At 41.3% G+C, this 24,213-nt stretch overlaps 2 protein-coding genes across 9 annotated transcripts in view; one reads left to right on the forward strand and one right to left on the reverse strand.

Moving 5' to 3' along the window:
* Positions 1 to 6,206, forward strand: part of ARHGEF6 (Rac/Cdc42 guanine nucleotide exchange factor 6) — a 119,150-nt gene extending 112,944 nt beyond the window's left edge. For 7 of the 8 annotated variants that reach the window (XM_031660866.1, XM_021932724.2, XM_031660864.1 and 4 more), the window contains 2 exons: positions 2,188 to 2,242; positions 3,552 to 6,206. In XM_031660866.1, the coding sequence (XP_031516726.1) occupies positions 2,188 to 2,242; positions 3,552 to 3,692 (196 nt within the window). In that variant the 3' untranslated portion in view covers positions 3,693 to 6,206. The remainder of the gene's footprint in view (positions 1 to 2,187; positions 2,243 to 3,551) is intronic. The other variant, XM_031660865.1, reaches the window with a different exon arrangement.
* Positions 6,207 to 11,451: 5,245 nt separating this feature from the next.
* Positions 11,452 to 23,075, reverse strand: CD40LG (CD40 ligand). Its single transcript, XM_003918345.5, has 5 exons — positions 22,749 to 23,075; positions 20,766 to 20,897; positions 16,754 to 16,811; positions 14,772 to 14,834; positions 11,452 to 12,162 (listed from the first exon to the last, which is right to left on the reverse strand). Exons 1-5 carry the CDS (start codon positions 22,902 to 22,904, stop codon positions 11,786 to 11,788), a joined length of 786 nt encoding a protein of 261 aa, XP_003918394.1. The 5' UTR covers positions 22,905 to 23,075; the 3' UTR covers positions 11,452 to 11,785.
* Between the last annotated feature and the right edge of the window lie 1,138 nt (positions 23,076 to 24,213).

Below are 24,213 nucleotides of genomic sequence, written 5' to 3' on the forward strand. Positions count from 1 at the left end.
AGTGATTGGGAATTCCAGCCACAGAACCGATTTCCCTGCCCAGACAGATGCCACTCACATGTTTTGAGTCAGAAGCTGTGCTTTCACATATTTGACATCATTTAAAATCCTACAGCAATCCGGTTAGATAAACATTACTCTCACCACTTTCACAGATAAAGAAACTGAGGTACAGGAAGTTCAGGGAAATTATGTCTCCGACTTACCTTTACACAGTAGTGTGGGTGACCTAATGGGGGAAAATCAGGTTAAGTACCTTCTGGCTCATAAAATTAACACAAAGTAGCCAAATAATTCATTTGTCTAAACTTGAGTCATTTCTGAAGTCAGGCCTAAATTTGCATGGGACAGCATATTTCAAGGTGCTTGGCACTGTCAATGCATTTTACATCTGCTGTGTGAAGTGATACAGCAAAATGGTTAAGTACTTGGGCTCAAGCGAAAAACAGTGTGGTTCAGCTCCCAATTCTGCTACTCATTAGCTGTGTGACCTGGGGCAAGTTGCTTCACCTCTCTGTGCCTCAGTTTCCTCATCTGTAAAATAAGGATGATGGTAATGCTTTCAGCGTTGTTGTGAGGTTAAATGAAGTAAGTATAAAGGCTAGCACTCAATAAATAATGATAGTTAATTCTTATTATAACTATATTCATTTTTACAACTTTGTGAGGTTTTCAGAAAATGTGCTATTATCCCCATTTTGCATGTAAAGAAACTAAGACGAAGGGAGGATGAGAAGGAAACTGGTTCCCGGAGAACAGAGGACTAGTAAGTGGCAGGATCAGAACCAAAACTTAGATCTCCAAAATCTTTGTCCAGGGAGAGACCCAGAGAGGAAAAGGCTATTACGCAACCCAGCCAGGGTGCTTCATCCTTTTTTGGGTAATATTTGACTGGGATATTCCAGAAAGAATGCCTCTGACTTTGTGTCATGTGCAGTGGAGAACTGAAAAGGGCAATGTCACAGCACGGATATTGTAGAATAGGCAGTTTTCTGATACCTCTCATTATGTGATAGGTGATGTTCATTCCTGCCCCAAAGCTAGATAAATCAAAACCTTATGATGGGAATTGAAAACATCGAAATCCTAAAAACAGAGAGCAGAATGGTGGTTTCTAGGGACTGAGGGGAAAGGGGAAATGGGGAGATGTTGGTCAAAGGGTACCACATCTCAGGTATGCAGGATGAATAAGTTCTGGAGAACTAATGTACAGTATGTTGACTACAGTTGGCCCTCTGCTTGCATGGGCTCTGCATCTGTGGATTCAACCAACCCTAGATCAAAAAAAAAAAAAAAATTCAGATAAAATGGATGGTTGCATCTGTATTGAACATGTACAGATTTTTTTTCATACCTAATAAAGGTTTTCTTTTTCCATCTTTGTTGAGGAATAATTGACAATGGTGTTCAATGTGATGTCTTGATATATGTATGCACTGTGTTATACCATATTGTTTTTTCCTGAGTCATATGGTATAACAACTATTTACATGGCATTTACATTGTATTAGGTATGATAAGTAATCTAGATATGATTTAAAGTATGCGGGAGGATGTGCGTTGGTTATATGCAAATGCTATGCCATTTTATATTAAGGACTTGAGCATCTGTGGATTTTGGTATCCATGGGGGTCCTAGAACCAATACCCCATGGATACCGAGGGAGGGAAGACTGTATAGTTTACAATGCAGTATACTTGAAATTTGCTAAGAGTGTAGATTTTGAGTGTTTCTGCCACACACATACGAAAGGTAACTATGTAAGGAGATGGATATGTTAATTAGCTTGATTGTAGTAACCACTTCACAATGTATACATATATCAAGACATCACATTGTACACCTTTGTCAATTATCCCTCAACAAAGCTAGAAAAAGAAAAACTTAGTGATGGGCCCTAGTCTCTTGTGTTTTGTTCACCCAAGCTGGGAAGTGAGTAGAAAAGGAGGAGGGAAGTATAGAAAAAGTGTAATGACATTGCATTTAGCTAAGCATGTGTGGTGGTGATTGTTCTTCCACCAAAATGAAGAAGATGGAAGCCATTTAGAGCAGTACCATTCCCAATCAGCTAGAAAGTTCACTGTTTTTCAGGATCTGTATTTTTATAAAGTGGCTTTTATTGTTTAGTATTTTAACAGTACCTCAGTGCAAGCCATTTGTCTCTGAATTTTATCTTTATGTTCTAGGAGCCTTGTTGATACTGTTTACGCCTTGAAGGACGAGGTCAAAGAACTGAAGCAGGTAATAAAATATAAAAGTCATTTTCTTGGGTAACAGAACCATTCTCTTTTCCTTGCCTCACACTGCCCATGCTTTCAGGGAAGGCCTAGGAGGAAGGTAGCAAGGGGGCATTTTTATTTTCCTTGTGTCATCAAGGTAGGTTTTGTTTGTTGATTTTATCATGTAGCCTTGAATTTAAATTTCTGAGGCTTGCCTGTATTTCCATGTAGTAGTTCACAATAGAGTCCCAAAGTTAGTTACAACTTTCCTGTTCTCTGACATCCATAAACAGACTTTAAGAAAAGACTAGTCATTCATCAGTGTGTAAGTGTAAAGAGAACCATTAATCATGATTTGTGGGCTTTTCTGCTGATGTGGTCCAGCATCACTGCCGATATGGCTCAGTGATGCACACTGTCACACTGTGCCTTGTATGTGAGGACTGACTGTATCTGGTGACAGAGTGAAGGATGGATGGGAGGGGAGAGAGATCAGGGACTAGAAGACCACTTAGGAGGTTCTTACAAAACTCAGGGTGAGATCTGTCAGAGTCTTGAACTGAGGCAGGGCAATGAGGCTGGGGAGGAGGAAAATGAATGTAAAGGATGGCATATTGCAGAGTTTGAACCTATGGACAAGGATAATGTGATTTTGAGATTAAGAAAGAGCCAGGGATTAAAGATGAAGCTTCTTCCCAGGGTGTCTAGTTGCATATGGTGGTGCTCCTTCATGGGGATCAATAACCACAGGAGGAGGAGAAATGTGAGGTGTTGAGAGAGATACTGAGTTCACTTTAGGACCTGATTAGTTTAAGGTGACATATCTAGGTGGAAATACCAAGCTGCTGCCAGGTAATCTCAGGTACATGAGAGGATCACTTAAGCCCGGGAGTTTGAGGCTGCAGTGAGCCATGATTATGTCACTGCACTCCAGCCTGGCGATAGAGTGAGACCCCATCTCTCAAAATAACAATAATAATAAAAAGAAATACCAGGCTGGCAGTTGAGATTGTGGACCCGATTCTCAGGAGATGAGGTCAGTACCGGAGATATTTGGGAGTCCCCTTAATAGACACTTGGATTGAAAGAGAAGTGACACTAAGTGAAAAGCGAGTTAAATTAGAAGAGGGTCAGGGCAGGGAAGAAGAATCCAAAAGGTTTCCCAGAGACAGGCAGGAGGATCGACAGGCTGGTTTGTCATAGATGCTGAGGGAGGGAAGGTTGAGGAAGGAAAGAGAGTCAGTGATGAAAGCTGCCCTGAGGATGAGCAGGAGGAGCCCTTGGAAGGGCCCCCCTCTGTTTCGTAATCAAGAAATCTTTCCCCATCATAGGAAAATAAAAGAATGAAGCAATGCCTGGAAGAAGAATTGAAGTCAAGAAGGGACCTAGAAAAGCTGGTGCGGAGGCTTTTGAAGCAAACAGATGAGTGTATTCGAGCCGAGTCCAGTAGCAAGACCTCAATTCTTCCATAACCATCACTGTGCCACCGGGTGGAGTGTGCCTTCAGGGCATCTTGAAATGTCCTGCTGAATGATTTGACTCAGTTTGCTCACTTCTTTGGCTTTTGTTTTGTGTTTGAGTCTCATTCTCTCTCTCTCTCTCTCTCCCTCCCTCCCTTCCTCCCTCCCTCTCTCTTCTCTCTCTCTCCCTCTCTCCCCTCTGTGTGCGTGTGTGTGCGCACGTGTGCGCGCTTGGGCATTTGCTGTTGTTTGGTTATTGGTTGGCTGTTCATTTCTTTTTCAACAGGGGAAAAAGCAGGAGGTGGTGGTAGAAATGGCCTCAGAGTCTTTTCCATTCAGTGAGAAAGAGAAAGGGAACACAGGCCAGTTACTTAAAAGGTCTTCAGATTGCCTTCAGTTCACAGTGCCTCTGCAACAGCCATTGCCCTCAGGTCACATTCTTTGGGCTGGCTGCCCTTGCAAAGCAGCTGGCCAAGGCTTATTAAATGTGAACCCAACTTTTCCCCCAGTGCTTTCCTGTACCTGCAAGCCTCTTAGTACTTAATTTACTGAAGGCAGATATTCCAGACTATGGCTAGAGTAGGATGAAAGACAAACACATCTGCCCAGTGATCCAGCTGCCCTTCCTTAGACCATCACATGCCTCCCCTCAATCACAGGTTTTAAAATTACTGCCCTATGTTGTCTCTAAGACCAAGAAAACTGTAGTACCCTTATTCCTTTTATGTCATGTAAACTGTAACTCACGGGGGCAGAAGCTCTGGTCACCCCACACCAACATCAAATCCATCAGCAAATTCTACTGGACAATCCTCCCTTTCAGTAGCAGAGTTGACCGCCTTTTCCCATTGCATGATAGGTTTCTTTCCCTCATCTTCTGCCTAGTGTGTAAGTTTTCTATTTCCCCAGTGCTTTTAGCCAGCCGTACCAAGTGGTGTGTAAACTAGTATGTATGTGCTTTGCTTACTTTTAAAAAAATGTAGTTAGACTGTGAGCAGTTACTTTATGTATGTTGCATATTCAAACTGTGACCTTTTATCCTTCAAAACAATCTGTATTAAGGAGATATTGTGCCCTAGTAGACAGCTTTCATTCACTTTATTACTCTCTCATATATGCTGTGAGAAGTTGTAATATTCATTGGCCTCTTTGGGTGGGACTCTAAGCAGTGTTTACGGAAATATGCTTCTGGTCCAATTTGTACATCCAGAACAAAAGGGCCCCTCTAATAGCTGTGTGCTGGATTATTTGGACTGATTAACTCAAGTTGCTCATTGAATCGCACCATCCACTTTATCCCAGAAACTAGAACCGTGAGAAACCAGGTTTAGAAGACAGTCACAGAACAGCACACATCCAAATTCAGCACCATTGAAAGTTGGCCTAAGGCTCAGTGCCACTCACCCCTCTCTTCCCCAAAGACAAGAGAAATTTGGCCAGATGGGGAAGGTCACTGGAAAGTGAGGCCAAAGGGCTGATCAAAATTGCCTTTATAATAAATTTGATGGATGCCTATAAATGTGGGTTTTGCAAATGTTTAAAAACAAAACTTGAAGCCAGGCATGGTGGCCTACACCTGTGGTCCAGCTACTCAGGAGGCTGAGGTGGGAGGATCATTTGAGCCCAGGAGGTCAAGGCTGCAGTGAGCTGTGATGACACCACTGCATTCCAACCTGGGTAACAGAGAGACACCCCTGTCTCTGAAAAAGCAAAACTTGAAGTTTGAAACCCCCAGCTTGCGAGGAGCCCTTTTTATTTTTGGTACTGAGACTCTCAAGGTCCCATCGCTATGTGGTACAGGGCTATTGTCTGCTTGCTGCACAGCAGAAATTATACCATCCACAGGAAATGGACTATTCTTGCAGTCCAACATCAGCCAACCACACACAGCCGTGTTTGGAAGCTGAAGAGTAAAGAAATTTCTAGGAATGACTGTTGTTCTGTTTTTTAGCACAGCCATTTAGATATAACATCCTTCACTTAAAAATTAAAAACATCATCACTACTACCACCACCAATAACAACATCAACACAGATCTTCACATCTGCCCATTCTGTGGTTAGTCAATGGCTTGCAATAAATGTGCAAACTGCATCTGTAGGAAACATTTTTGTGATTATGAAATACTTTAGTTGATTGCTGAAAATATTGAAAGGTCTTCATTTTGTAGCGATGTGTACATATGCATGTTTTGGGGACTTGGCCCTTCTGATGAGGGGCCCTCGGTACTCTGAGTAACAAAGCTTGTGCAGAGTGGTAACCATGCTTACACACTAAACAATAATATAAAGGAAATGAAGCCATGTTAACCTGAGAGCAGTGTCGCCATAGTTGTGTTGTTTACAATACTCTATAAATGGGTTCCTGTTGCCCTGTAATTAAACTGCTGCCCGTAGAGGCCTTTCGGTTCCTTTTCTGTCCTGTCCCTTCTTAACACAAGCTCAAATTTTCTAACTTGTTTTTATTTTGAAGACTTTTAAAATGGACATTTTCAATACATAAAAATAAACAGTGCTTTATAAAAATAAGTCTTTTGCTTCTTTTTTTGCTAGCCTGTGTGCAGAAAGATTTCTTGTGCTGTGTCAGCTTCCTCTCTCATTTCCCTCCTTAGCTAGTCTGCTCTCACCAAGCCCTCTAGCCAGTCTCAGCCTTTTTCACTCAGGGCAGATGACATTTGCTCCCAACTTTACAGAGATAATACATGGCCTGAGATAGAACCTTCCTTAACTTCTCTACCTCTCTTCTTCTGGCCCAAACCTATAAACCTATAAACTATATCCCTGCTCACCATCTGCTTTTCAATATTAGAGAAAAATATTTTTTCCTGCTCAAGTTTATCCCTTGATATTTATTCCTGTCCTGATTCCTCTTTGAATTTGGCAGAATTTTGTCAATCAGTGATAATCCTATATTTTGACCGCAGTTGGAATGCTGGTGTCAGCACTCAGGATGAAAATATTCGTTCCACTTAAAGATTGATGAGGTGGAAATTATCTGCTGCTCCACATGCATTCCTACCCCTTTTCTGTTTCTTTCCAAAAACATAAAGACTGAAAAATCCATTTCCCAGACTCCCTTCCAGCTAGGGTTCTGGATAAAATGTGGGTTCAGATACATGTTCACTTCTGCCAACAAAATTTGGAAGGCTTAAGTTGGGCAGAGGCTATCTTCTTGGGGTTTGGTGGCCAGCAGGCGATTCCAAAGATGTGTTTGTGGCTTTTGTACTCCACATTCCAGTGTGTCTATTTACAGCTTTGTGAGTGAGAGACTGTAGTGGTGGCAGCAGCCTCCTAACATGTGGATCACAACTGCAATGATATGACCTTGAAGCCATTAGTCCAGTGGCAGCCTCCTGACTTCCCCCTACTTCCACTTCTGTAGCCCAGTGGTTTTGTAGACAACTAATTATCTTCCTGCATGAGATACCTTCAGTGGTTTATGATTCCTGCTCTGAGCCAATAGATAGAACATGGCACCTCATGTGTGCTAGGCACTGTACTAAGTGGTGTATACCATTAAGCTCATGTAAGCCTCACAACAACCTTATTAAGTATTTACTATTGTTATCTCCACTTAAAAATGAACAGAGGCACAGAGATGTTGAGTAACATGATAGTACATGGTGGAGCTGGGATTTGAAACCCTAGTCTGTCTGCCTGTCGGACCCATGCTGTCTCTAGCACATATCCTCCTGTGCACTTGGTTCATGCTAAGGTTCCTACCTCAGCCATCCACCTTTGTGAAGTCACCATTAAGTTTATAATTGACAAATCCATGGGCTTTTTGATCCTCATCTTGATGTCTCTGCAGTATTTGACCCTTGCCTTCTTGATAAATCTCTCCTTCTTTGGTTTTCATGAACCCACACTTTCTTGGCATTCATTCAGTCATCCCTCAGTCTCCTTTGCTGGACCTGCCTCATTTGGCTGTCCCCTGAACATTGCTGATCCTCTTTTCTTCGTCTCTTCCAATCTGTAGACTATTCCTGGACAACCTTGACTACCCCCATAACTTCATTTATCAATGTCCACAGTTTTCCATTCTGACTTTTCTCCTAATCTCCAGACCCATGGATGCAGCTACCTTATAGATAACTCAGTGGAACTGCAGGAGTGGGGCAGGGAAAAATAACTACATATTTAGCTAGTTTTCCTGAAAGTTGCTGAATTGCTTGAAGAATGACTCAGAGGAGTGCGAAAGTGTGGTATGGAAGGGGGAAGTTTGTGTGCTGATGCCCCTTAGACTGGGAATCAATGGTCATCGTCTTTTAAAGAAACATTCCTAAATATAGAACTTTGGCTGGGCACGGTGGCTCACGCCTGTAATTCCAGCACTTTGGGAGGCTGGGGTGGGTGGATTACGAGGTCAGGAGATCGAGGCCATTCTGGCCAACATGGTGAAACCCCATCTCTACTAAAATACAAAAAAAAAAAAAAAAAAAAAAATTAGCTGAGCGTGATGGCACGCACCTGTAGCCCCAGCTACTCAGGAGGCTGAGGCAGGGGAATCGCTTGACCCAGGAGGCAGAGGTTGCAGTGAGCAGAGATTGTGCCATTGCACTCCAGCCTGGAGACAGAGTAAGAATCCGTCTAAGTATATATATATATATATATATACACACACACACACGCACACACACACACATATATATATACACACACACACACACACACATCCTCTCAAACCTATCGAAAAATTTGGCAACTCCAAGCCCCCTGCGCTTAACAGTTTTTGACAATAAAACTATACCACAAAAAAAGGGTCTTTGCTATCCACAGGTCTACTGTAATGTTTGCTTTTTCTTTCTTTCTTTCTTTCTTTTTTTGGTTTCACTTTGCTTCACATTGGGTGTGGTCTTTGATCTAGTACATGAGCAAGGGCTCTCATGTATACCTGGGTTGCCAGGCATTCTCCTTGGTCTCAGAGGTTTCAACCATTTAAGATGGTACCCTGTCCACTTGCACCACCGAATGCAGACAGGTGTGCTGGGGACCATGTAGAGACCCACCTTAGTGCTTCTTACATGGTGATCTTCTCCAGAGAACAGATTCTGCTGAGGACTTTCTGTGGACAATCTCACTGGATCTTTATAAATTTTTTTTTTGAAATGCAGTCTTGCTCTGTCGCCCAGGCTGGAGTGCACTGGCGCCATCTCGGCTCACTGCAACCTCCCTCTCCCGGGTACAAGTGATTCTCCTGCCTTAGCCTCCCACGTAACTGAGATTACAGGCAAGTGCCACCATGCTGGGCTAATTTTTGTATTTTTAGTAGAGATAGGGTTTTGCTATTTTGGCCAGGCTAGTCTCGAACTCCCGACCGCAAGTGATCCACTTGCCTTGGCCTCCCAAAGTGCTGGGATTACAGGCGTGAGCCACCATGCCTGGACCAGCATGTCTTCTTTTTATTCCCACTTTACAGATGAAGACACTGAGGACTAGAGGAGGTGAAATGACTTGCCTGTACTTATAAAGCTGGTTAATAGTGGAGCCTAGATTAAGACTATATCTGTCTGACTCCAGATTTAATTACTACACTACAATGAGCATTTCTGGTTTTGTTTTGTTTTGTTTTAATGGGGATATGGTTCACAGAGAAAAAGAACATAAAAATCATACTTAGTTCTATGTTTCTGTGTCTCAAAGTACTTCAGACTACTTTAAAAGTCTAAAGCAGTGCAGTTCCCAACACGGTGGCATTAGACCCTGTGAAAATAGTTGAATGTAGCACAGAGTGTATTCCCTGCTGAAGCCCAAAAGTTTACATGTCATTTCCGTTTAAGTGGGGGCGCCCTGTTCTGACAGCTTGCTAGAGCACACTGTTTGCATTTTGTGGTCATTTGCTAATCATCAAGTAACAGAGGCAGTAATATTTTAGCCTTTGTTTATTTTCTCTTTACCTAGAAATAAAAATTATTGGGTATTTCAAACATTCCCACCCTCCCCCTTAGATAGAAGGCAGAAGTCACATGATTATAAAAATGGAACTAAGTTAGATAATTTATGACCAGACTATTACAGGTAGATCAGAAATGTACTCGAGTCTTTTTCATTTATAGGAAAATGCTGAAATTGTTCAATTGAAGTTTGGGACAAACATATTATTTTGCAAATTATCATGAAATATATAATAAAAACATTATTTATTTTTAGCTACAGCATAATTCTCAGTTATTTTTTGCTCCATGAGTGCATTTTTATCATCTAGATATTTTTGACACAATAAGGATCCTTTCAGTGTTGCAAATTTTTACCTCAGCCAACACACGGTATTATTTCCTGGGCTATTGAGTTATAAGCAGCTGTATTTATTCATTCATTTATTCCTTCATGCACCAAATAAAGGGCCAATTCAATGCTGGGTCCTGTGGTAGACGCTGAATGTATCATGGTGAACGGGACAAGGTCTTGGTCCTCAAGAAGCTCAAAGTGTAGTAGGGAAAACTTCAACCATGATAAGTGCTGTGAAGCACTTGCTAAGTGCAGAGTGCAGTGGGGGAGAGAAATGGGTCTTGCAAGAAGAGAAAACAGCATTCCAGGGCCCTAAGGTAGGAAAGCATTTGTAACCTTGCTTAGAGGAACTGAGGGCTAGAACTTAATAGACCGAGAGAGGTGGCAGCAGGAGATGAAATGGATTATTTTGGTCTTTATTACAAGATTCATAAGAAGCAGGGGACTGGCTGTGCTTGGAGAATGGATGGAAGGGAGCAAGAGTGGAGGCAGGGAATCTAGGAGGCTGTCGTACTATTCCAGAAGAGAGATGGTGATAGTTGGGACTAGGATAGCAGTAGTAGAGATAGAAAGAAGTAGATTAACTCAAGGACTACTTAAGAGATAGGGTTGATGAGTATAGGCTGGAGGGATTGAACATGGGGGTGATGAGAGTGAAGTCAAGCCAGTTTCTGACTTGAAAAACAGGGTAGATGAAGACACCATTCATTGGAATGTGAAACATTGAACACAGATCCCATTGTGCGGGGGGAAAAATTAAGAGTTCCGTTGGAATGTATTAGGTCTGAGGACTAGGTCCACCCTTTGGAGATGCAGGCAAATTCTAGGAGACAGTTGAGAACAAAAGGCATGGCATTAGTGGCTCGAAGGTGCTGCTAAGTTCAAACCATGAACCCAGGGAGATAACCAACAGTGAGCATGTAGGACTTACCCAGTAAAGATGAACACTCCACTCTGAGTTTCTTACATGAAAAATTCCTCTATTAGAGGTGACAAGAAATGGCTCCATTGACTTCAGTGGAAGACTGGGGGACCAATACTTCCCCTCAGATTTTCCCAGCTCCATTTCCTCTTGCCTAAGTGGAACCACCTAGACAGCTATTAATAAGCTATGCCACTACTTCTCATTTAAGGAACCCCTCAAGCCTCACTTGGCTGTGATTAATTAAAAAAATGTTCTATCAATCTCCTGCAACTTTTTGAGAAAGAGAGATTGGAAGAAAGAGGTTGAGAGAGAGAGAGAGAGAGAGAGAGAGCAGAGCATCCATGAAAGACTGTCAGAGACTGGACAGAGACCGAGATGGTACCAGAGATATGATATAACTGTCCGAGTGGGTGGCAGGGTGGGGTTTTTCGGTTACATCACGCTGTGTTAGGGACGTTCCCTACAAGTGCTTGGCCTCCTCCAACAAGGCCACAGGAACCCAGAGTCAACCATAACTGAATGTGAGCTGAGGCTACCCATTTCCCTTCTGCATCTTCACTGATAAATCAAATGTATTATCCATGGAAAGACACTGCATGCAAAGAAACAAAACTGAACTTGGCAAATTATCTGCTGTTTACGTCATGAGGATTGGGCAACCTCAGTGCATACACTGGCCTTGTCTTTTCATAGGAATCTCTGGATGTCTGCATCAGTGGGGTTGCTGCTTCAGATATATAAGCTCTTATGGAGCAGGGCCCGTTTTGGTTTCATGTGACCTGTAATTCACTTATTACAGTTCTACATGCCTTGGAGTGTATAATAAATAGCTCTCCATAAGGAGGATCCTAGGGTTATAAATAGGCAGTTAACAGGGGGTGGGCTTAACTGCTGTGCTGTATTATGAAGACTGCCAGTGTCAGCTCCACCACAGCCTGCAAGGTGACACTGTTCAGAGTTTGAGTAAGCCAAAGGACGTGAAGCCAGTGCCATGGCTCACTTGGCTTGGATCAGTCACATTGACAAACACCGAAGCACCTGGTTGCAATTCAAATACTCCTCCCAAGTGAATGGATTGTTGCCCGCAAGGTTTGGCGGAACTGTGGGTATTTGCAGCTCTGAGTAAGATTCTCTCGAATCTACCGGGGGACTTTAGGCAGAGGCTGGCTATAAATGGAGCTTGACTCGAAGCTTCCCGATTGGAACAGAAGGTGACTTGGGCATAGATATAATAGAGTCCTTGTCTTTTAACGGTCAGCTGTTTCCCATTTTCCAGGGTTACCAAGTTGTTGCTCATGGTGTAGTATCCTTTTTCAGCCCACTGTAGTACTGTTACAAAGAGAGGGAAAGTTTGTGGTGAGGTGAAGCAGAGCATGGTTCACATTCTGACAAAAAATATAGTTTAATGTTAGATACTGGCTTTGTATAGGAATGGATTCTCAAGGCCCCTTCCATGGGCTTCAGAGTCAGACAGAGCTATATTCCAATCCAGGCTCTATTTAAGCTTGGGCAAGTCTCTAAATCTCCTTGAGTTTCAGTTCCTCATTTGCAACACTGGGCTCATATTGGAGCATATTTCAGAGACTTGTGAAGATTAAATAAAGTAAGAGATCACAGTGAGTTTCTTTCTCTTGTTAGAGTTCTTATAGCCAATTTGCCTTGAACTTAAGAAGGCAAAAATGATTTCAAAATTTGACATAATAAATTATACATACCAAGTTACTCAGACCAAATTTTTACTAATGTTACCATGAATACCTTACTTGCCTTGAATTTTACAAAGTCAAAGAGTTGTCAGTCTACCTAGCTCAGCCTCAGCACAGAGAAAAGACCCCATTTCTTCCTACCTGATCATGCTGTTGCAAACCTGATCTGCCTCCCCCAGCAAGGACTAAAATTAGGCAAGGAAGTATGAAAATAAACTGTGTGCTCATTTCACAGTATGTTTTGATCTCCCATTGTAGTGGGTGCCACCAACTTGAAAGTACCAGTATTCTTGTGGCTAAGCCAGAGTACCCACCAACAGTGTGCCATTTTCTCGGCTGAGATGTTGAGTGGGTTCAAAGTAGTGTGTGCACCCGGCTTCAAATCTCAGCTCCCACAGAAAGCTAGACTGACTGATGGGGGTGAGGGGTGAGGAAAAGTGAAAGTACTGATGTGTTTGCTTCCTTGAGCTTTAAAAAAATAATTCATATTCGATAGCCTTAGGTCTATCAGGGCACAAGATCCCACCTGCTAAGACTCACCCTTTACTAATAGGGAGACATCCTGAAATGCCTGACAGATCTGGGCCCTCCAGACCACTCCAGAAACAATGCTTCATTAGAATGTTTGCCCTTTTGAACCATTTTATTGAGGAAAAAAGGGCAGGTTCTCAATATTTTAGTTCAGTAAGTTTACTTTGGTACGTCCTTACCTAATTTTAGTACTTGCCATGGGATGTAGGGCAAGATTTTAGCAGCATGGCTAGGTAGGAAGAAGAGGTCTGGGACTGGGGTGAGGGTGGAATGTTACTGTCTTCCCACCTGATCCTCTGGAAATCTATTGTGATGCAGACTGTAAGATATTGTAGGACTGATGTCCATTATGAGCCTTTTGGGAGAATCTGAGCTCTATGACATATATCCAAGAGCAAGGGTTTAGATACAGGTGAAAAAAGACCAGTGGGAAGCTATTCTTCTAGGAGATTGCTCTGTTGTTGTCATCTGATCCAGAAGAGAGAAGGGGTACTTGACAAAATTATTAAATATTGTGTAACTAACTGGTATTAATGAGGGGCTTTATGTCACTCTTTTGACATCTAAGCCATGGTGAAGTAAACTAAGTAGTGTCACCTTACAGCACTTGACAGCATCACTTTCAGCCATATTAGCTGATTTGATGCTCAAAGTCACCCTGTAAAGTACGTGAAGTAGAAAACTGCCACATAGGTAAAGGGTCTTGCTCAAGGTCACCCAGCAAGCGGTGGTCATGGTCCTTGAATCCCAGCGTTCCAAAACTCCCTATTCAGTGCTCTTACTTTGGTACCATGATCCATGATAATGATAACTGTCCATGTGTTACACTTACTGAGAAGCCCAAGCCACTTCAGAGATGAAGTGGTGTCTTTTCTGTCTCTCTGTCTCTCTTTCTCTCTCTGTCACACACATACACACACGCACACACACACATGCACTGTTTAGAACTCCATTCTGGAGTACTCTGTTGAATTTTTGAAAGACTCCTCTGATGCTCTTGCCTTTATGTTGATGGGGGACTTTATGTTAGTGTGCATGTTTCCATCCATTTATCAGATATGACATATTCTCCGGCACCAGTTATTGCAAGGTGAACATTTGGGAAAAAATATCTAAAGGCTAGAATGGAGGCAGAACGTATGTGGAAATAAAATCGTTCAGAGTTGAAAAGATCACAATATGTCGTCTGTTGTTACTTCATTGGAAAATCTAACGTCTTGGGACCTATTGATCTTTACAGAATGATTTTACCTTTAATTTCCCTGAGGTTGGCCTCAGTGAGGCTGAGCTTAATCATACAGGGATTGACAGATGGCAGGAAATACCCCACGAGGACCATTTCCACACAGTGAAGAGGGGTTAGGAGGAGGGATGTTCCCAGTCAGGAGGTCACTACCTGCCATTTCTTCTATGTTGTCAGAATAATGGTCCCTCCACCCAGTAATTCATCATTTAGAATCAGCCACTGAACAAGAACATAATGAGAACATCGAGATTGCATTCCACCTCCTTTTGTCCCTCTAAGTCCCATCTGTGCATTTGAACTCACTTTGAAGACAAAGAAAGGAACAGGAGAAGTGTAAGGGTAGGTTTGTAAATTGGGTCCCAGGAGAAAAGAGGAGTTTAACCATTAGGTAACATGACTTCGGCATCCCAGCCTTTCCCCGTGGGTGGCTACCACTCAGATGCTGTGTGACTTACCAGATGTTGTTTTACTACTGGCCTCACTTATGACATGTGCCGCAATTTGAGGATTCTGATCACCTGAAATGAAACCAAAAACAAACTGTCGGGCTAAAATAATGCAAAAACTGCCCACAAAACTATTCGGTCCAGTTGTGTAATAGAGACTGTGCAAAAATAGATTATGTAAAAGGAAAGATAAAATGATCTGAAATCTCTCCCACTGAAGGAAAAGTTGGTTTCTAATATCTGAGTAATTGAATTGGCTGTTTCCATTGATCTCATTCTCCTAATAGTTGATCAATACTCGATTCCATTTTGCATAGATTGACACAGGCTAAAAACGCTGGTCTTCATCAAACATACCGTGAATGTTACTTTTAGGAACAATTCCATACACTGGGGATTTTAGTGGGCTCCAAAGTCTGTACGCTTAGTAAGATTCTTATGGTTTCTGATTTGGTCAGACAACTGGCCAAACTATTGAATCTATCTTTAATTATTTCTTGCGTTAAAGCCCTGCTCCCTAATGAGATGTCCCAATCTTCTAAGGGCAGAGGCTGTGTGGAAGTTTCTTTTTGTCCAGTATGAGCTTGATATTGGGCACTTTGTAAGTGCCCTATAAATGTTGAGTTAAATTGCATGACTTAAATGGCAAGTTTGGTTAATGTTATAATTTTCCTGAAGACTTCTAGACAGCATCTGCATAAACTGTTTCCTCAGATTTCTCTGTAATTAACAGACAGCATGGTACTATTACTCAACATATCTTGCAGTCATTCTGAAGATAAAACCTTCATGGAAGTCAGATGGCCATTTAGTATCCAGAACAACAGTTAAGGCAAGTTCTGAGTACTCTCTTTGCCTCAGAAAATAGTATCTCTATCTCTGTGTGTATGTATGTTTTTGTGTGTATTAAGTTTGCAGAAGCCATAACATTGTGTTCACTCACTTTGTGATATAATATTCCCTCTAACAACACCCGCTCTTTCCCATAATCTGCTGCTGAAGTTACTTCAGGCATTATTGTATTGGTTGGCGGTACCAAATTCTAAAAGAACAGGAAAAAGTTAGTGTGTCCAAGAAAAGGAGGTGTGTGGCAGAGGGAAGGGCCTGGAAAGGGTCATAGGCGAAACAGTGGAAGACATCAGGGATCTTTAGCCTGGAGAAGAAAAAGCTCAATCAAGGCTTAGTGGCCATGATTGCTGTCTTCCATATCTGGATGGCTGCTGGGTAGGAGAGCAATTATACTTTGTTTACTATGGCCTCAAAGAGCAGAACTGGGACCGGTGAGTGGAGATTATAGGAACAAAGTTTGACTTGAAGAGGAAAGACTTCTCTCGAGTAGTATAGTAATCTTAGTATTATTAGAGCCATTCAAAGATGGATCAGGCTGCCTTATGAGGTGGAAGGTGCCTCATTCCTAGACATGTTTGATCAGAGGCTGGATGGTCAGTGCTATTGTGAAGGAGATTTTTGTTGTGGGGATGGTGCTGGATTTGAGAACCGTCAAGGTCTCTTCCAACCCTGAGATGTTCAGGATGCTCTGACTTTAAGAACAGGGCAAATAATAGAACACTGTGACATTGTCACTCCTTGATCCCAGGGGCTCCACCGGCCACTGTGCCCCATGAAAACTGTTATCAGTGAGTGATGAATGCCACTGTTACCAAATGATGACTTTCCTGTCTTCTCATTCCACTGTAGGTGGTACCAGGCTATATGGTTGCTTCTATTAAGGTACTGAACATAATGGGATTTCTTCAGATTTGGTATCATTGGCATTAAAGGAACACATCCTTTTTTCATAAATATATATGTACAAAGTCTTTCCAAATCACAGGGACCCGAGAAGGTGTCAATTTGACAATTGTGTTCCTGTTTTATTTCCAGGGCTAAAAGTTCCCTGATGCAACAACACTGGGTTGTTCAATATAATCAGCCTAAAGCTTCTTTTTAGTTTTTAGGCATTCATAGAAATTAGTAAATAGCAAACCTACCTTTTTGCATTTCAAAGCTGTTTTCTTTCTTCTTCTCCTCTTTGTTTAGCATTATATCCTAAAATAAGAATCATTGCAAGAGGTCATTTTGACAGGGGTTCTGCTGTGGGGTTTTAAAGTTATCATTTGTGTTGCATCTGTCATTACTCTGTTGTCTGTTTCTGGTGAGGATTATAATATACACTCAGATCCTGTCATTAATTCCATCATGCCAATTGGGAGTCCATGGATCTGACAGACGAGCCGACAACCCAGAAAGCCAGGGAAGAATCTGGAAGTAAAATCCAGGCCTTATTATCTCCATTCCAGTGTTCTCTCCAGACCAGAGGCTGTGATCCTGACCCTTCCTATGACCCCAACCTCCTTGGCTTTGACAGATATTGACAAATAATGTTGAATGGGGAGATGATTCTACCCTGGGAACTGGCGTATGGAATGTTATTAAACATAAAGCATGGTGTGTATCTATTAGAATAAATTTGGTCTGAAATCCTGTAGGAAAAGATAACAGTAAGTTTGACCTTGGGAGAGAAATGCCAGACTACGAAAAGACCCTCAGACATTTTTAATTTTTCTATCCCTTTCAATGGGCTGAAGAGATTCTCTTGTTGATAGTTGAACTGTATTTATTTAGAATAATCAGCATTTAGAAAACACAGGTCATCTCCCAATGGTGCTGATGTTCAAAGGCAAATGCAACACTTCTTAAAAGGTTTCTTTTCACTTATAAACTGAAGGAAGCCTAGAGGTATTTAAAGAAGCTAACAAGAACTTCCATCAACACAGGTTGGAAGATAATAAAGGCTATTGCTGCCACTTTAAAGAGACTGAGCAAAAGGCCTGGAGGGCTTAACTGGTCAGTATGAGGTCACCCAAAGAAGCTGAGGTTTAAACCAAGGATGGAAACTGTGAGATGACATTCATAGGCTGGGCTTAGCTTATTCCATCTGTCTATCCTCTGAACACAAGGAAAGAAGACAGTAGTATTTTCACATCTTATGAAATCACAGTCCTGTGCTCCTTCCCACTCCTGGAATCAGTTGTCTACAGGACCTTTCCTTTTCTTTCCTCCCCTAGAAGGAATTTGTGTTGTCACTGTTGAGTGCTGGCTGTAGGCTCAGCTCAGTTGCCAGATTTAAGGGTGTAGTTCACAGAGCCTCCAGGGGAACCTGAGCCTCAGAACGCTCACATGGGCCCCAGAGCTTCAACTTTCCATTTGAGCTGAAGCGCAGCGCTATGAAGATGTGGTGACAGGAAAATGTTTGTGAGATCACAAGTAAACAAATGACTATTTAGTGTCTTTTCAAAAAGTAGAGTGTGGTGATCAGGGTTGAGATACTTTTAGGCTAAGTTGTTGCATTGGTGTTGAAGCCTGGCCAAGATGAAAACATGAAGTCAGCAAAGCTTGTGTTTCATGAACCCAGCCTAGCCTTTCCGTGAACTTCCCCCAACCACACTCCCTAGAGCCTTTTTTTTCTTACTTCACTCCCTACCTCAACTGAAATACTTTTTAAAGTGGACTTTCAGAAAATCCAGAATGAGTTATTTCTCTCTTAGTGGGAGTTCCACGTGGCAGGTATGGACAGGTTGCCCTTTAACTTGATATATGCTTTGACTCTCTCAAAGGCATCACAGGCATTGGTGGGCAAATAATCCTGGAACTGAATATTCTAGCAGAGGTGGGGTGGGTTGTAAGTTTTAATATGAAATTATACTACTCAAAATAGTACCTCTGCTTACCCTCACTTAAGCCCGGAATACCGTCTTTTCCCCAAAATAACAGATTGGTGCTACCTGCCTCCAGAGATAATGAGTTCCTTGTCATTAGAGATGTTCAAACTGAGATTGGATGACCACTTAGTCAGGAGGTGGAGAGAAGCCTGAAGTTGTGGATTGAGAATTGGATCTGATGACTTCTAAGACCTCATCAAGCCCTAGGATGATTCAAAGACCCCAAATTCAAACTTTAGGTTGCTTAGGTGCGGCCAGATTGTGGCCCGGAAAGAAAGCCTGCTAACATTAGCTGAGAAAATATGAATCCAATCTGGAGCTATTCTATAACTGGCCTATTGAGTTTTTTCAAAATCTAAAATATTGTTTTAGAGTGAGCAATTTGGGGGAAAGTGTATTGGAAAGGGAATCCATCATTGGGGGAGGATTGAGTAGCTGGAGGACTTTGTATCTACTCTTTGTGCATAATCTTAGGTATAGGTGGTGTTGACTAGGGTTCCACACCTGCTGCAGTAGAGACAAGGGGCCTCCTTAGTTGTGTGTAAGGAGGAGATTCCTGGGGCCCTGGCTGACATGCCTGAGAAGATCTGCCTTTTAAGAATATGAAACATTGGAGCTGTCACTTTTTTCATACAAGCATAAGCAGGGAGGCCAAACTGACTGTTTTCCTTACTCCTATCCTTGGTAGCTGATTTTGGGAGCTTTACATACATATCCAACCCGAAATATTGACGTGAGGAATTGACAATTCACCCGTAAAAGTCTCCGTAAGAAACGAGGGGGACTGACAAGCCACTCTCACTGCCATTGGAGGGAACTGAAGGCTTATCACATAATTATAGAATGTCAGAGCTAGTAGTGCCCTTACAGATAATCTGTCTTCTCATGTTATAGATGACAAAACTGAGGCCCAGAAAGGTGAAGTTATTTACTCAAAGTCACACAGCCAAGCACATTCAGTCTGTTATTTGGATTATTAACCATTGTTTTGAAAGTGCCTTTATTCACATTTAATCTCATAACACCTTCCAATACTCTGTAATACTGGCCCAAATCCTCGAAGAACCGAAGAAACTCAAATCGTTTTCCTAGCTGGCCAGTCTTGCAAAGAAAGGGTTTAGGAGTTTCATCTACAGCCTAGATTAGTGTAAAGAACCTGAAGGCGAGCAGTGGATTTGAGCTGCATTCTGATCTCCGTAGGTGACTCAGGAATAAGCTGTTAGAGTCTTCACTAATGAATTAAAATGACACCTCGGTAACAGTACAGGAGGGCAGGAATAAGATCAGAAATAAGATCTTAAACATTTCACACCTGCATTAAATTACACATAATCTATATGTGAGAACTAATTCCTGTTGGTTTACCCAGATACCCACCCATCTGGCCCAGAACTGTCGTCAATGTGGAGTGCTGCCTCCTAGAAATGACCCCTAAGTGAGCCGAGGCCCAAGGGTATTTGACTCAGTGTTCTGAGAGGGACATAGGCAGAAAGAACTCTTGATGTTCTGCCTCAGGAGAAAGAGCCTCTAGACCCCATGTCTGTGACGATGGAATTAATGTAAAGGTTGTAAAAATTCTTGTTTTAAGTATCTGTTATAAGCCACAGTCACTGCAGTGACTTCATGCTGGCTACCAGCCTGGTGGGCTAAAAGGCTTTGAACCCTCTGTGCCTCTGGTCATGACCAGTCATAGAGTGGGTGGGCTTCATGAGCAAGTGATATTATATAGAACCTGGTTTGAGCGGCACTGAGAATGTCTATTATTTACTCCCCGCACCTCTCTCCCCAGTAAAAGGGAAAGATCTTACTGTCAGGACATCTAAAATTCCATCATTAGAGAAGCACCACAGACTGTTACCAGTCTTCAGGAGTCCCTTCACTTGTGGCCTGCTGCCACAGCAGCTGTCAATGGCTATTGCTTCCCTAGGAAATGGGGATCAGACCATGGGTCCCCAGTGAGAGAGCATCAAGGTTTAGATGGGGAGACACAGAAATGCAAAAACCAAGCTTGGTGGACTTTATCATTTTGCCTAGTGGTAGCTGCATATGTAAGCTCACAAATATGTTTGACTGTGCCCCTAAGGGTGTGTTTTCCCCAGAGAGTGTCTTTTTTTTTTTTAACACACACACACACCCATGTATGAGTGTATATATGCATGTTTGTGTGTGTGTGTGTCTGTGTCTGTAACCAATCTTTAAACATTGGCATTGTCAGTTTCCCAATTTAGAAAATGTAGTAGAACATTTCAATGACACTTTTACCAGCAACTAAGCTCCTTACCTTCACGAAGCCTTCAAACTGGCTTTTAATCTCCTCACAGTTCAGTAAGGATAAGGATCTTTCTCCTGTGTTGCATCTCTGTATCGTTTTCATGAATACAAAATCTTCATGAAGATTCCTTTCATCTTCTATCTATTTTGAAATAACAAGGATATGATAAATGTCATTCAGAAGGAGAATACAGCTAATGATATCTGTCTCTACATTCATTTCCATGGCATCAACAAGAGGAGGACTTTCAGGCATAAATGGGGAATAATAAGTTATTATATTGGCTGATTGCTATTTTGTATTTGCAGTTTAAAAATCTATAAAAGCCAGCAATTAAGATGTCATGTTATCAGAAACTCCAGGTAGAAATCAGAGCTATTCTAGTAAATGTTCATTACAAAATGCGTATTTTTTCAACATACTATAGCAGCAATATTCTGTAATTGTCACATTTCTCATTGCTTCAGTAATGATTGGTCATTTATAAACATCAGCCTAGAAAATAGTTTTCTGCAGAGCTAATTTGCCCACTTCATTTTAGTGTTTGTGATGCAGTGCTTTATAAAAAGAAGTTAATTTGCAATGTGTCAGTTAATGAGTTCTAATTACATCTCTCTCCCTTTTAACTTTAGTATTTGTAGAAAACATTTGCATTTTTAAAGAAATCATCTTTTATCCTCAAAGTAACAAGATATTTTATTTTCCAATGTCTTAGAATAATTAAGTGTATAGAATTCACTTGCACTATCAACTAATTTTACACCATTTTCTTGCTTTAAGAGTAGATTTTTTTAGATTCAAAACAAGATTCAGTTAGCTGGCAGCTTTTGCTGTCATTAAGAGCACATGTAAATAATATGGTAAATATCAGTCCACCGAGGTCACTATTGAAGCTAGGTCTATGTCCAGACATTTGACTGACAGAGCACATCAGGCCAAACACAAATAACCAACCAGACCAGAAGCCTCCTCTTTTTTCAGCAGTGAAACCTAAAATTTGGATAACCCAGTGGATGACTTCAGCCCTCACTATTTCACTTTATCCTGATAGAAAAATCTCGTGACATTAATTCTAGGTCCAGATCCTAAGAGAGGACACTCAAGTATCCCTGATAAAGTGCAATCATCCAGATGCTTTCTAGCCACAGTTCCTGCATCCAGAATTTTAGGAACAGCCAGAAAACTAATCAACTTTCTGCTTTACATCTATGATTGGTGTTTTGTCAACACCAGCCAATTATACTCCTCAGTGGAAGTGAAAAAATTCATGAAAACAAAATAAATCCTGATGGTTTTCTTTTCCTAAGAATGCAAAACAGCCTACTAAGTTACTCTGCTCTTTTGTTCCTGCAAGTCTAACCATTTAAAAATGTAAAACATCTCAGAGGGAAACTGAGCATCTTGCAACTACAATCAGTGTTTGCGAAGAATTACACAGAGAATGCTACTTTTACTAAAAGACTGCAAATTCTGGGACTTATCCATGTCTGTTAATCCGAAGCACTATGAAATTTTAGATCAAATTGACACTCTTCTTGCCTAGCTGGAAATTTAAAAGAAAAACGTTGTCTCCATAAAATAATAGCTTACTTTTCAAGCAGAACTTTAGCAAATAATTATAGCTAGTGCGTACATAGTGCTTACTATGTATCAGACCCCCTTCTAAGCTCTTTATAAGGCTAAACTCACTTGATCTATGAAATGGACACCAATGCCATCCCCATTTCTCAGATGTGGAAACTGAGGCACTTGCCCCAGGATAACAGAGATGGCATGGGCAGAGCCAAGATTTGAGCCCAGGCAGTCTGACTCCAGATCCCAAGATCCTAACCAGAGACAAGAATATGAGGCTTCATCGCTAGGCAACAAACATTATGCCACAAGACCATTCTTCTATTTGGTTTCTACCATCATCCATCATTTGGGTAGAACCAACCTATGAATTAGTAAGGACCCCAGATTTAGTTAATAAAGGCTTGTGGTTCATCTTACCTTGTCCAACCTTCTATGAAGATACACAGCAAAAAGTGCTGACCCAATCATCTGGGTGATAAGAAAAATAGTAAGTAAATACATAAAAATTTTCATTCTGACGGGCAGTCCAGTGGCCGCAGATCGGGGAGAAGGTTGGTTGTATGTTTCGATCATGCTGTGTTAAAGTTGAAATGGTATCTTCTGGCAGAGAAGGTGGCAGAGGCAGCATGAGAAGACTGTCAAAGTGGCCACCTTACTCAGGATTAGTTAAGAGCGCACAATCGTTGCAGCCCACACTTCCTGGAAAATGTGCTTCGTAGTCTTCTCTCCCAGCAAAAATGTTACGTAAAGGTTTTTTTTTTTTTTTTTTAAATTATACCCATATCATTCACTTCCAGGCTTTCCTTTTTGTTAGTAAAGAAGAAACAAGTTTCTTCTTCCATATATTCATTCTTGCCTTGAAATGTCATAGACTTCTTAACAGACAATGGCAGTATTTTCCTATCACTGTCTAACTTTTTGGGTTCACCAGTTTCAAGGAAAGTGACAAATTCATCCACCAGCAATAGATATATTTCAATTTCAATCTTACTAATATCAAGCGGGAACCTGGTATATGGGGAAAGAAACACATGTCAACAAAAGTTTGGATTGATTTTATGACTGGTGTCCCATCAACTAATTGCTTCTCAAAACTTTACTTCTTTAATCGCTAAACTCAATGAAAGCCTGGCAGGTTTTCAGGTCAAGTGTACATGGCATAAGGCAAAAAAAGGATGCTGATGGTTATTAAATAAAATTTAGCTGGAAAGATAATGCAAGAAAAATAAATTTCTTAAAGGCAAAGACAAGTAGGATCTTGAGGGAAATCAGGCCAAGACTCTGGAATTGAAGTTAAAGTAAAAATCGTGGCTTGATGTAGCTAAGTTGCCTGTGTACACTGTTCCAATCTATTAGATAACTTTTGATGCTGATGTAATGGTTCAGAATCGGGAAAATAGGCTGCAGTTAAGAGATCTGAATTCTAGTCTTTGCTCTACCAATAAATTGCTATGAGCCTTGGGCAAATCTCTTCATCTTTTTAGACCTCAGTTTCCTCATACCCAAAGGAGGCACTTGCGCCTGTCTTGCTTATCCCATAGGTTGCTGTGAAGATCTAATAAAGAAGTGCATGGAAGAAATTTGAAACACGTTAAGCAATAAACAATTCTCATCCTGAATTTTTTGGAATTTATTTAGCCTAAGACATGAGTTTTACAAATAATTGCCAACTCCTTACATGTTGGTAAAAACCAAATGAACAATAACGATATTAAAAACACCTTAAGTTTTGACAATGAATTGAATCACTGAAGTGTGTAGGATTACACATTTCTGAAGGACTTTTGCATCATCTTATCAGATTTCCTTCAAACTAAAAGCAGCTGTGGAAATCCCTACCTCACATCCAAACCTGGTCTAGAAACCATGATAAAATTACTTT

This window comes from Papio anubis, chromosome X (genome assembly GCF_008728515.1).
Source record: "Papio anubis isolate 15944 chromosome X, Panubis1.0, whole genome shotgun sequence".
NCBI lineage: Eukaryota > Metazoa > Chordata > Mammalia > Primates > Cercopithecidae > Papio > Papio anubis.

What these genes read in the sequence shown, in the direction of transcription:
- CD40LG (XM_003918345.5), bottom strand. Translation starts at nt 22,904, where the DNA reads ATGATCGAAACATACAACCAACCTTCTCCCCGATCTGCGGCCACTGGA. An exon ending in AGTTTGAAGGCTTCGTGAAG is followed by an intron (nt 16,812 to 20,765) that starts GTAAGGAGCTTA and finishes TTCTTATTTTAG; the next exon opens with GATATAATGCTAAACAAAGA. An exon ending in CAGTAGTAAAACAACATCTG is followed by an intron (nt 12,163 to 14,771) that starts GTAAGTCACACA and finishes TCTTTGTAACAG; the next exon opens with TACTACAGTGGGCTGAAAAA.